The sequence below is a fragment of the Athene cunicularia genome (genome assembly GCF_003259725.1).
Source record: "Athene cunicularia isolate RWA chromosome 3 unlocalized genomic scaffold, athCun1 chr3_part1, whole genome shotgun sequence".
NCBI lineage: Eukaryota > Metazoa > Chordata > Aves > Strigiformes > Strigidae > Athene > Athene cunicularia.
Genome location: NW_020799097.1, coordinates 45,492,706 through 45,507,110, shown reverse-complemented (window position 1 = coordinate 45,507,110; position 14,405 = coordinate 45,492,706). Strand labels below are relative to the sequence as shown.

Here is a 14,405-nt window from a genome sequence, read left to right as displayed (position 1 = left end):
GTATTATTGGCCCACACATGGAATAAAACTTGCATGCACATTTTTTTAATATTTTTTTTCTAAATATAAATGCATTGCTTGGCAGATAACTTTACAATTTAGCAACAACTATAAAATAGCCTTATTGAGAGGGCTACGTCATCATCCCTAAAATAAAACTCCAGATTACCACATTCCTTTAGGTATTGTATCTATGTGTTACTTTTTTTTAACATTGGTATGTTCTGCCCAGTTTTCTGAAGAAAATCTATTAAGACCTGGATTTTCCTAATAAATGAGAGAATAGCTATCAGCTGTTTCTCTGTGGTAAAGTTTACTTTCATTAGGGTAGCCTGGTGAAACCATGTGTTCAATATTTTGAATGATTGTTATCATCCTGCCTAGCTCCAGCTGGTATGCAGATCATTCTGAGCTGTTCCAGCAACATAGCCTGCCTTTGCCACGGCACTGTTTTGGGTCAAGGGTATGTTACCTATGATGTGATCATTCACCCAACAAATTAGTGTGGCAAATAAAGAATTAGGCATTTATAGCACTAAATCTTTCTTTATATACTCTAGAGTGTTGTATTTCTGAAATCATGTTAATGTACATAACATTTGACTGAATCTTCAGCTGGGTTCTTTATGGGCAGTGGCTGGTGGGAGCCTGCAGGTCATATAATAATTTTCTGTAATTCTTTTTTACTCTTTATTAGTTTTGAATTCTGCGTCCAGTCTTATGCTGAGAATCTCTCACAAAACAGAATTTCCATCTAATCTTCTTTGGAAATAAAAAATGCAATGTCAGAACTGTACACTAAGGAAAACATACTAAAATTTTCACTTCATAACAAAATGAATACATCTCCCCTGAGAGTGACAGCTAAATTCTGGTTGTCTGTAGCTTACATGTGGGTAAAGCTGTTTTCATATGTATGACCTTGGAATTTAGACATGATCCATACTACAACTAATGTTAAAAACTATGCCACTGAAGACGCTATTTTTTTTTTTAGTATAAAGAATAAGTAATGTTATTTTTAAATGTCTTCCTCTTGAATTTCTGTGTTAAATTGATTTTATTGATTTGTCTTTGGCAAGATTCGGTCATGTTCTATCTCTGGTAGGTAGATCTTTAAAACACAACGTATAGCTCAAAGGTAAGTGTAGAATATAGAAATGTAGTCATTTGATTTAATAGGCAAACTCTTCCCAATATAAAAGAAGGTTCCCACTAGAGGTGTGAGGTTGTCGTGTTGACTGATAGTCCTTTTTTCTCAGCAGTTTCTTTACTGTGCAGTGTCATGGAAAGCTAAATCTGAAGTTATCACAATATCAACTTTAAAGCAAATGTTCTGCTATTGTGAAAGGATTGTAGGAAGAAAGTTAGGAGGGAAAAAAAGAAAAAAACCCACTATATTTCATAGTGAGATGCCTTTGTAGTGAGAAACAAGATGAACAGATCTGAACTAGTCATGCCCATAACAGCAGGATAGGAATGCATATTAAAGTTTCTAAAGAAATTGTAGTCTTTCATTGGAATGCCACACATGCAGGTTGGAACAGTTCACAAGTTGTGCTGCTTTACCCCCTGTCTCATCCACACAGAGGTACTCAGCATTCCTTCCATACTCGGTCATGCAGGGAGAAAAATGAAGGATATTACTGACTGTGTCAAAGAGGTCACTTCTAGATACCAAGTACAAATGCAGTGGATGTGCACACTTTCCATTCTTTGACATTATAATAATTCTCTTAAGTTTCATCCAAAGTTACTAAACTAGGCAGTTAGTAGAGTTCCTGGACCTACTTTTTGTGGTATTTTCAGACCTACAAGCCAAGCAGTTCCAGCATGGTCAGGGTTTGAATGAGATACATCAAAGGAAAACTGAAGAGTTTTATGAACAAAGTCTGATAGTTGAGATAACTTTGAATAAATTGCAATATAATAATGCAGTTTAATGTGCCATAGATGACCATATGAAGTGGTTGATACTACCAAACAAGAACTATTTGTGGCCCTTAATAATCCAAAGGTTTTAGGGTTGTGGTTTTATTCAAAAGAGTAGCAGCACAGTGGCTGAATTTTTATTTGGGTAGTTACAGAATACCCACTCAGTGTCACTTGATACAACGTTCTTTATCATGTCCTCCCCTGAAGCAATTCTGTTGACTTCCTCTCCCCTGTGAAACAAGAGCTGTTTTCCAGCAAGCAGGTGATTGTACCTTAGTGGTGAATAAGTAATTCCCATATGCATGATTGGTAAATCGCCTTGGGATTCATTGGCATAAAAGTCATTGCATGTGATGCTGTAAATCCCCAAAATAATGGGCTTAGATAATATGCAGAAGATTTATATTCTCATTTATTGCCAGTTTTAGCTACTTGTATATTAAAGCTGCATAAACAAATCTAGGATCGTTCTATTCCAATACAGTATCATAAAATACCTTACTGAATGCCTACAATTTGTACTATTTAAGTGTTAATCTACCTTTGTTGTGAGATAGAGATCAAAGTATCCTTTTGCTCTAAGTATCCAGATTTCTTCTAAGCATGCAGTCATTACAAAAGTTTCTTCTGGCACACTTGAGATAATTTGTTAGACTTGCAGTAATGGCTTTTTTAATGGCGGTGTTGTAAATCTTTGCACACGTCATGGTTTAACCCCAGCCGGCAACTAAGCACCACACAGCCAATCACTCACCCCTGGAGGGATGGGGGAAAGAATCTGAAGAGTAAAAGAGAAAACTCAGGTTGAAATAAAGACAGTTTAATAGGTAAAGCAAAAGCCACGCACGCAAGCAAAGCAAGACAGGGAATTCATTCAATACTTTCCACTGCAGGCAGGTGTTCAGCCATCCCCAGGAAAGCAGGGCTCCATCACACATAACAGTTACTTGTGAAGGCAAACACCATCACTCTGAACATCCCCCACTTCCTTCTTCTTCCCCCAGATTTATATGCTGAGCATGATGTCACATGGTCTGGGATATCCCTTTGGTCAGTTGGGGTCAGCTGTCCCAGCTGTGTCCCCTCCTAAATTCTAGTTCACCCCCAGCCCACTCACTGGTGGGGTGCGGTGAGAAGCAGCAAAGACCTTGACTCTGTGCAAGCACTGCTCAGCAATAATGAAAACTTCCCTGTGTTATCAACACTGTTTTCAGCACAAATCCAAAACATAGTCCCATAGTAGTTACTATGAAGAAAATTAACTCTATCCCAGCCAAAATCAGCACACCATTTTAGAGTCCTTCTTTTCATCAAACCATTTTAATTTACTTGTTTGATGAACCCCTGTATCTTGAAATCTGTGAAATGGGGTTTAACTGAGAAGTTAAAGAAGAGAAGTATTGAGCTGTTGATTTGGAGGAGTGAAGCAGCTAAGTGCTAGTTTTGTTCAGAGGCATACTGACTAGTCATGTGCATGCGGTTCAATAGATGATGTGCAAATGAGAGGGATGGTCCAAATAAAACTGTTTATCGATGTATCAGTCTTAATATCCAGAGTTTCTTCCCTGTTCTTTCTCTCCACCAAAACAATCATTCCTAAATTTAGAGGATTTGAAATTGCACGTTAAGTCAAACTTTCTGTGCTACTTCAAGTACTACAACATGTTCTTCTTTCCACACACAACTTTAGTTGATATGTTCTTTACTTAGTCAAGATCATACAAAACAGATCAGCAAAGTGCCCAGTTCATTGACATGGGCTATTTTGAGAGGCTCATCTATCTTCTTTCCTTGGCTGAAATTTCTTGACTATTGCATTCTTTTACCCTTATAAAAGATATGATCTGCAACTTTCTACAAAAGAGAAGGGGCTATGGGAAACACTTTCTGTAAATCGTTATGACATTTTCCAAATACATATGCAGTAAAATATAAATAGAAAATTGCAACATATGTAAAAGTTAAACAGAATCAACTTTTATTTGGAAAGTTAATTTTTAGATATTCTGAAAGCACACATCACATCACTGTTGAAATGTGTGGTGTTTTATGTATTTATAAATATATTTGAGAGAGTGTGTGTGTATGTACACTTATAAAATCAGTTTTCTGTGTAAATTCCTTGCAAATATTTGAAAAAAATGTTTTATTAATTAATAAAATGGAAAAGTTTGGCAGTAGCTACTAAGAACAGAAGCTAAGAAAGTGCAGGTATATTACACTGCAGTAATTACCAATATGACATTATTACAAGAATTACCAATTTTGAGTTGGTAAACAGATATTTCTCAGGGGGTATTCTTTCTTTTACAGTCATATTTAGATCTGCATGCATGTGTGTATATATATATATATATATTCACAATTAAGAGCTATAGGTATTATTATGATTTTCATAACAAAACTTGACCTTTTAAATTATTAGGGTCACAGTGATGTGAAAAAGTACAGGAATGTTTTTGCCAAACTATTCACATGAATAAAGTTTTCCTGATTCTCCCAGACTGGGAAGCCCCAGGCTGCTGAGTCCCTGAACCACTGCCTGTTCCCCAGTCTGCTGCAGTCTTAGGTGAGAATGCAAAGCTGAAGACCCTGCATCTGTCCATTCAGAAAGCCAATTCACATTATTGTCTTCCCACTCTTGGATATGATTACCTGTACAGATTATCTGTTGGACTGTATTACAGGAAAAAGAAATGTCCAATCAATATGTAAAGCAAATTTACATGTGCTATTACCTCTGATTTCTCATCTTGTGTACACGCTGTAGGAGGTAAACTTTTTGTAAATATTTTAATTAGAAGCACTGATGTGGAGGCAAACTTCTTGTTAGTGTCAGAGAAACTGGACTCTTTTTTGATCTTCAATAACCACAGCGTACTATATACTAAAAACTGTTTAGAGATATCAATGTATCTCTCATACCTGGCATAAGAAAATATATTAATGAAAGAAAATACGATACGGGTAAAAAAAAAGAGAGAGAAATTACTGTCTGGTGCATTTGTGCATGCCATAATGCATTTTAGCAAGCCATTCACAGACTCCAGGGTCAGTCAGTGATGCCTTAACTTCAGAAGTGAGTTGGTACATTGGTTCATAGGTCTCTGGCTGTGAAGGTCCATCAGTTGTGCCATATACTCAGTACCATTTCCATGGTATGTTTTGAAGATGGCAGTTGCTTAAGGCCACAAGCTGATGAAAATTAACACAATTGATGACTGCAGAACAGTGATTTACAAAAATTGCTATCTGTGCTTCCCCCATACTCGTTCATAACAAAATTCTGCTTTCAGGACTGTAAAATCTCAGAAAACACACTTTCTTACTATCAAGTGAACACTGTAGATTCGTCTTTTTTGTGCATTTGTTTCAGAAGGCCTTCCGGCTAGCAAGTTTTCTCTTTTAATATTTTTGGCTGACTCTGCCACCGATTTTCATTATGTGTGTCACTATTACTACTGCATAATCTGAACATAAAAAACATGGTGCTGTAACAAATGACTTCACAGCATTGACAGTTATAGCAGGATCATTTCAAGGCTGATGAAAAATTTCCCAGAGAGATCTCAGGTCAGGTTTACATAAGCTAAACAGGAAATGATTGCCACCATTCACATTAAATCCTAAATGTTTTGTGTAACTTCATCTACATTTTATGTTCCTGCACGTCTCTCTGTCTTTCTCAGCTGATGAAATTCCACACTTCCTTAGATTAGAGAAATAAGTTCATGTTTCATGGTTTGTTGTTCTTGCTAAGCTCGACAAGGTTCGGGATTTTAAATATATTATTTAAAAGACAATAAAAAGTTCCTTCAGTTTTTGATTGTTTAAATTTTACATACTTTGTAAATTTTTATGATACCTAGGGGTTTGTTACTGCTTTTTCCCAACAGACTACTAATGGAAGTTAGCCTGTCTAGCCCATGTGCTAGATGCTGTTAGGATAAAACTGCCTTTGACTTTCACACCTCTCAGGGGACGAGTAATTGTTGTGTTCAAACAGCCTGTAATTGTGATCCCGCTGGCTTTCTCAGTACGCTTCTGGCTATTAGAATCATTAAACAACTCAGCACCTGTTAACAGCATTGTAAATATTCAACCCTGCTTGTGTGCAGGTTGAGTCCAATATAGGAGAAGGCTTACAGAGCCCAGACTCATAAATTAGAGCTTCTGACAAGTCAATTATTGTGAAACTGGGCTTCACTGTGAAATAAATGAAATGGTGTGCTGATAAAAAGGTAGGCTGTCTGTTTATAGCAAAGGGAAAATAATGACTAGATGATTCAATGCAGTGAGCATGAAACTGCATTGTTTTTATTCTTTATCTGTAATTAAATAGTTAGGTAATATAGCTTCATAGAAAAACTCACATACGATGCAGTTTTTATACTTGGAGCATACCAACATGCAAAATTCAACTTGCATTTATGCCTGCGCATTCAAAATACTGTCTAATGCCATGATACCTCTATTTTTGCTAATGATTTTAACATAGTCTTTCTAGATGAATGGCTTTGCATTTTATTAGGGGAAAATGTGCTGAGTGACCAAGAAGCTCCTGTGGGTGTCCTCAAAATTATATTTACCCCATTATAGATAGTAGTTAAAACACACTGGTACCACTTCACTCAAGATTACAAACCATTTAAGATTTTCCTTTATGTTGTTTTATTTGCACTGGGCAGCTATATATTTATTCATCTGACAAAAAAATACCAAAATCAGAAAATTTCAAATTCACATAATTTTTAAAAGGCATTGTAATGCCTTTTATGACTCCAATTTCAGTGTGAAATACTGCAAATTGGACAGAGCACAAGATAAAATCTGTTTGGATTAGTGTCTTAAATTACAGTCTCAAAAAATAATTTCAGAGTATTGCATGTATTTATTCCTTTATTTTACCAGTATTCATCATCAGTGTTGTGGTCCTGCAAATAACAGTGCTGAAATGATACGGTGAAAGTCTGAATACCGTGACAACAAAGTGCCTTAATTATAATCATTTCAGTATTGTTATATTCAATTTAGAGAAAAATATTAATGAATCATTAGTGGGTTAGATGTATAAACCAGAAAATCTTTTCACATCCTTAAACAACTTATGTAGTTAATTTGCTCAATTATTTTCAGAAGGTAAACAAAGTGTTACAAAGTAATTTCTGCTAATAAAGAGAATCAAAATGTGTTTGGTGATAAGATTTCAGGCAAATGAAAGGAGCAGGTGGAAATATTGAGCATGTTTTATCATTATGGTATTACTTCAGTAAATTTAAAAGGGGACCCATGAAAATTAAATTGCATTAAAAACAATGTTAGAGTACTTTTGCTGCAAATAAGTTTTCTTTGCATAAGACTGATAATGTATGGCTGTCTACAATATAAAACTTTTTAGTCAATATAAATATTTCTTCTGTTTTGTTTTTGGACACTACCTGTGTTTTAAGTATTTAAGATCATCTCGTCATAAACCCATATATCACAGAGTCGAATATACCACTGCCATATATATATACTTTGTTGTATAATGTAGCTGTTTCCTGCTATCAGAACAGATTTTTAAAATCTTTTTCTTATGGTAGTAGTTACCCAAATATAAGTGAACATTCAAAGCATCAGAGACTTAACTCTATGATTAGGGATTAATAACAAGGGAAAAAATCTGGAAATGACTGTACTGCTATTCAGTGTGGAGGCTTTCTTCAGTTACACTGTTGCTATTCAAACAGATAAATGTTAACAACTCTGTTTAAGAAAATAATAATGAAAATCAGATTCTGTTAAGAAAACAGTCATGGAAGGATGCTTTTTGTATATAAAAATGCAATTCCATCTTTTGAAATTCGCTAACAGCAGCATTACAGTAAACAAAATAGACCTTCAGTGAGAATGGGATTCATATGACCAAATACAGCTTTAACAACTGAAGTGATTGTCTAAAGTTCTTTTTTTTAGTTAGTGATTACATTTCACCTCATTCTAAAGCAGATACATAAAATACTTCAGATGAGTATCATTCTACAAGCACACCTTTCTCTCCATTGGCAGCAAAGGGAGCTAAAAAGACTAACTCAGGTGTAGCTGTAACTATGTAAAAGCAGCTAAAATGAATCTCAGCACACTGTTTTTCAGCCTGATGTTCACCTGCACAAAATAACACTTGAAAGAACCTACTCTTCATTACAGCATGCGGTATGGTTTCCAGTGGAGATGCCAAGTACATTGTAACAGTAGGAAATTGTAGTAAAGCAGCTGGAATGAACAGAGAAGCATCTTTCATCCTTGCAGTAATATCAGTAGTTATTTGTGCAACAGCGTTTTACAGAATTAAATGAGCAGGGACAACCTTTTTTACTCTGCTTTTTAACATTTCAATAAATGATCAAATTTTTTGTTTGAATTCCACATTGAAATTGTATGATTTAATTGCTCTGCTTAAATTCAGAATTTTTAAACTTTCTGAGCATGCTCATTTTTTCTTTATTGCTCAATGAACTTATTTGTTACTTTCTGAATTGAGACCTTTGTTGAATCTAGAACACAAGTTTTTAATACATTTTTATATGGAGTTTTCTAGGTAAAAACTCTCTAAAATTATGTTAGTATGTGTGAATAAGAGTCTTACAATACAGCTTAAGTGACTGCTACAGTTAAGGAGCACAGACCTCAGTCACTGAGTCTTTTTCATATGCTGGCATAACTATGTTTTGGCACACTTTATAAACATTTTTCCTTTAAACAGATAACCATCTGTTACTATACATTACCATTGTTACTATATATAGTTTACCTAAACAGTTTTGCCTGAAAATGAACATATGAAGTAACCATATTGACAAATACCCTATTCCTTTTTTTAATTTTAACTTTGAGAATAACATTACAGGGAAATACAACAACAAGCACCAACATTTGGGTTGGTATAAGATTACGTTTTCAAGAGATGTCACTATATGCCTAGTTTTTTTCAGAGTTCTAGGATGTAAGAACAGTTGCTATCCTTGGTGGGTTTTCTTCTTTTCTCTTGAGATTGAAATACTGTTATTGTGTTAATATTGCTTGTTCACTTTCATACTTGTGTGATCAGGAAAATATGAAATTGGAAAAATTTTCCCACTAACAAAATGCAGCCAGTCCAATTCTGTTTGTATCAAATTTTCTATTAATAGACGAATCAATTACCATCTTTCCATATGTACATGCCTGTATTATGTTGGTTACTCCCACAAACCATGTAAGAATCATTGATTACTTGTTAGACTATATAAGGGAATATTTCTATGTTTAATTGTTTAATGTGGATGTTTGCTGTTCCAAGTATGTGCATGTATTATAGCAGCCTTGTAAGTTTTTCTACAAGATGTTATTGTTAAAAATCTTCAGTGTAAAAAATATTCTTGTAATGCATGTGTTTTCGATTTATCTAGTTACTATAACTTGGATGATGTGAGCCATGACACTATGAACAAGTACCTCTCAAGCCTTGTTGAGAAATCTCTCTTTGATTTGGAATGCTCCTACTGTATTGAAATTGGAGAGGTAAGACTAATCTGTGCCTTACAACATTCAGTAAGATACATGCTCCTAAATGTTGGAAACAGCAAGATACATACATGCTCCTGACTTGAGATATTACTATGGAGGTAATTGTAAGACTTAGGTTGAAAAGTGAGCTGAATTGGGGTTGCAACTGAATTATGATGCTAAATCATTTTTGCTTCTTTCTTATAAAGTAGTCTTAAAATACTTTACAGTTTTGTAGGAACCATGTATGTTTGATTCCTCTTCTAACAGGATAATCGTAGTATTGAACCTCTGACATACGGCCGCATTGCTTCCTATTACTATCTGAAGCATCCAACTATTGGAATGTTCAAAGATCAGTTGAAACCTGAAAGCAACGTTGAAGAATTGCTCTTAATTCTGACAGTAAGTGTTGATATTTTCTTAACTTAAAAATAGGTAACTCAACACTCTTGAAGACACAAGTATATGAAAAACCACCCCAAATTAAGAAAAGTCTTTCTTCCCTGATCTGTAATTTCATTTTTTGTTGTTTTATGTACCTGAATAATTTTTGTTACTTTGTTTCATCTAATCAGTACATCAAAATTACTGTATACACCTGTTTCTCTTCTTATGTCCCTTTATAATGTTCATGATCTATACAAATCTGATACTTATTTTTTACTCAGTGTGTCAGATATATAATACTAAAATGCCAGAATAATAACTGCATCAACATCCTAAATCTGTACCAGGGCCAACTTTGCACTGGGACAATCTGGAAGATCCAGCAGCTTTAAGAAGTAAGGGAGACATATGGGGAAGACTTGTTTCCTAAAATGCCTTTTTTTCCTTCTCCCAGCCACCTTATAGTCCTTGAGGTCATAACCTGCAATAATGCCAGATCATATGGTTAGTCTAGTGACTACTAGAGAAGTGCAATGCAAGGAAAAAGATTTTAGGGTACAAATCTGGGGACACAGTGTACAGTCCAGCATGGTAGTATTACATTCTCATCATAAAAGAATCAGGGTTTACTCCATTTTCTTTTTGAGTAGCTATATCTACAAAATCTTTTTCATAATGGTATAACTCCACTTGTGAACACACACATATTTGAAAAGAAGGGCCTGAATATTATCCAGGAAGACTTGTTTCTGCCCACTTATGATTATAGTCTCTGTTATTCAAGTGGCCTAAATTCTTTAATATTCTGATTTCCAAGTGTTAACTTCAAGATCTAGAGTCCCATCTTATTATATTTAGGTATGTTACTTTATATTCCTTATTGTTTTGACATAGATTTGGATAGATTGGATCGGTGGGCCAACGTTAACGGGATGAGCTTCAACAAGGCCAAGTGCCAGGTCCTGCGCTTGGGCCACAACAACCCCATGGATGGCTACAGGCTTGGGGAGGTGTGGCTGGAGAGCTGCCTGGGAGAGAAGGATCTGGGGGTTCTAACTGACAAGCAGCTGAACATGAGCCAGCAGTGTGCCAACGGCATCCTGGCTTGTATTTGAAATAGTGTGACCAGCAGAAGTAGGGAGGTGATAGTCCCCCTGTGCTCTGCACTGGTGAGGCCACACCTGGAGTGTTGTGTCCAGTTTTGGGCACCTCAATACGAGAGAGATATCGAGGTGCTGGTGCGAGTGCAGAGGAGGGCAACAAAGCTGGTGAAGGGCCTGGAGAACAAATCCTATGAGGAGCGATTGAAGGAGCTGGGACTGTTCAGGTCGAGGAAGAGAAGGCTGAGGGGAAACCTCATCAATCTCTACAACCACCTGAAATTACATTGTAGAGAGTTGGTGCTGGTGTTTTCTCAGAGATGATTAGTGACAGAACAAGGGGGAATGGCTTTAAAATGCAACAGGGGAGGTTTAGACTGGACATTAGGAAAAAAATTTCATAGAGAAAGTGATCAGGCAGTGGAATAGGCTGCCCAGGGAGGTGGTAGAGTCAATGTTGGGGGATATGGTGTAGGGGAAAACTTTGTAGAGTAGGGCTGATGGTTGGACTCGATGATCCCAAGGGTCTTTTCCAACCTGAATGATTCTGTGATTCTGACATGCTGCCAAAACTTCTCTGAGGAGAAACACAAGAAGAAAAATAAAAATAGTGCTATTCAACAGTTTGCATCTCAGCAAAACCTGATCAGCATTTTATGACACTAGGAAAGCCACTTTTCTAGTACAGAGACTTTCACTCTGCTAAATTTAAATCACCTGCTGCAACCATTCAAAGTGTTACAGCTCAGAAATAAAGGCCACAGTAATCTTTTATAATGGAAAGTGTTAGACAGCCTAAATAGCGGAATTGCTATCACTGACCCTACAATATCTGTTGTTCTGTTGTCAGAAAACATTGCAAATTATATAAAATTAGAATCAATGTATTCAGCTGAATTCAAAATGGTAATCAACCACAATTTCTATATATGATGTGTGTAAAATAACTGAAATTTTTAAAATAAATGCCCACTAGTGAACAGAAGTTAAATAATATAATGTTGAGTAATCAAGGTGAAAGCTTTACTCCAGCTGATGTCTCTTTAAAATCTCTTCTCTCTAGAGAAAATTTCCTCTACCTAGAAACTTCATAAATTTTTTTCAGAAAATTTGGACAGGGAATTTTTAGAATAGCACTAGCAGAAATGGGGGACATTGCATGACACTGCCTAAACTATTGATCAGCTTATGGAAGATGAATGATGGAAGCAGAATCTAGTGCTGTCTCTCATGTCATAGCTCCTAATCCATTTAAACAGCTTGCATCCATGAAGCACAAAGGTAAACGGCAAATATTTCTGTTGCAGACAAAACCTAGGACACTGCTGTTGGGCAGAGACTGTAAAATTTAAAATTCATTAATCTTGCTTTAAATCTTTCTAATTTTTTTTTCTGGAAATATAGTCTTGGAAGTTATCCATTTACAGTCTTAAGAAAAATGAGACTAAAAATAAAATTGCTTAGTGGTCAAAATATGCCATGAGTCAATTTGAAAGATGAAAAGATGTATGAATGCTGGATGCCATTATAGCTGACAATTTTTCTTTTTTATGCAGATGTTGATTTTCATAATTACTAGTGGAATTACTGTTCTTTCTTGCTGAAGGTGTAAATTGAAAGTTTTTTTTCAATCAGATGTAGTGTTGAAAAGAATTGCCGTTTCAACAGAGTTATTGCCAAGGATTTTTTTTTTCTCCTAAACACTGTGAATTAATGAGTTTTATAATTACGGCAGTTGCTTCACACCTCTATTGTTAACCAATGACATTACATCTGCCTTGCTCCACTGGTGCCCTCCTCCTTCTTATTGAAGCATTTAGCAGTTTTGGCAATGGGGAATTACATGGCATGGGGTAAGTAGTCTAATTAGGTATAAGTGAAAATCCTAAGGGAAAAGGATATTTAAAAAGTAATTTGAAGAATCTCTTAATGATGCTGGGACTGCAAGCTGTAGCTATAGTACAAAAAGGCCTGTTATCACTGCAAAACATAATTGTGATTATTCTGCTGATCATTCATTTTTTAAGTTTTTAGTTTCAGAACATGTTATTTAAGAATAACTGTCCAAAACATTTCTCAGTGCAGTTGCAGGATTTTGTAGATGTGACATGTGGGTCTTTTTTGCATTTGCATTGTTTATAACCTTGCAAACTGTTACACATTTAGAAGTTGTCTGATGTATATAAGGAAGGCAGAAGTGTACAACTGTAACAAAGAAAATACTGATGTTGTGGGTGTGAAATGGGATATCTACAGGTTTTTACCAAATTGTCAATGTGTAACTTCAAAAGGAGCAGAAGTGTGTTTAAAACAAAACCAGGAAAAAAGCAAAATTGCATTCAAGAATTCAAAAATTTATTATAGTATTAAAGGGATTTGGGGTTCCAGACTGATATTTTGCCATTTGTTCAAGATTCAGGTTCATTCACCTGATATTTATCACCAAATAATTATCACCATTGATAATTAATTATCAGTGAATCTTTGCAACTCACATGAAAAAGTAGACTGGAGTCATCCTGTTTCTACTGCTAATGGGTCTCTCAAAAAAGTCACCTGATAGTAAGATTTGTTTCCATTTAGTAGTCAAGGCCATTCATAGTCTTCTCCAGTATCTTCTTTTCTCTGTTTTTATTTTATCTTTTCATTTTATCATCTGCCAACATTGTGCATGACCAAATGATTTTTTTTCAGTATCATTTGGGGATTGAAGTATCCATAACATGAAGGAACACGGCATGTGGGAACAGACCTGCCGTTATGTTGGAAGTATAAAGTAATAAGTAATACAAATAGGTGGGGTACAATTCCCTCATGCTTTCCCTTCTCATTTCAGTAAATCTGTACTTGAGATGTTTAATCTGTCTTGGGTTTGCAGTTAGCAGTTGAAGTTCACATTCAGTTACTTTTGTAACTGACTTGTGCTAGTGGACCTATAATTTTTCTGAGAAAAAATGTTTTATGCTTTTCCATAGAGCTTTCTTTAAAACTTTCCTAACCGTGCTTCAGACAGTAGTAATCCAAATGATCTTAATCACTATTGAGTTATGGTGCTTCTTGCATTAAATATTATTGATGAAAAAGCGTTCATGAATTATTACTGACAGGCTGGCTTTCCCTGAGGTACCTAAAGATGGTTTCCTTTTATTCTGAAAGTTAGGTGCAGAGATTAGAACAGAGGTCTGGTTAAAAAACAGGGAGAGATACTTTGGGGAAGTTTTTGTCATTTTCTGTACTAAATCATCAGTCACCACAAATATTTTTAAAAAACAAATGTAGGTTTGTTGTACCTTGAGGAAAGGAGGTCTGTCTTGATGATGGATCAGGACTGTGGTGACTGGATCCACTAGCTTAATGACTTTTGGTGATTTGTTACTACACTCATCTATTTAATATTCTTATTTACAGAGCATTCATTATATCTGCTCGTACCAGAGAGTGAAGGGCAGAACC

General features: G+C 35.5%; 1 protein-coding gene across 1 annotated transcript in view; it reads left to right on the top strand.

Annotated features, from left to right (window-relative positions):
• The window catches only part of ASCC3 (activating signal cointegrator 1 complex subunit 3), a 263,437-nt gene that overhangs the window by 211,373 nt on the left and 37,659 nt on the right, over window positions 1–14,405 (top strand). Inside the window, exons 34-35 of the mRNA XM_026844284.1 lie at window positions 9,366–9,477; window positions 9,733–9,867. Coding sequence (XP_026700085.1) covers window positions 9,366–9,477; window positions 9,733–9,867 — 247 coding nt within the window. The remainder of the gene's footprint in view (window positions 1–9,365; window positions 9,478–9,732; window positions 9,868–14,405) is intronic.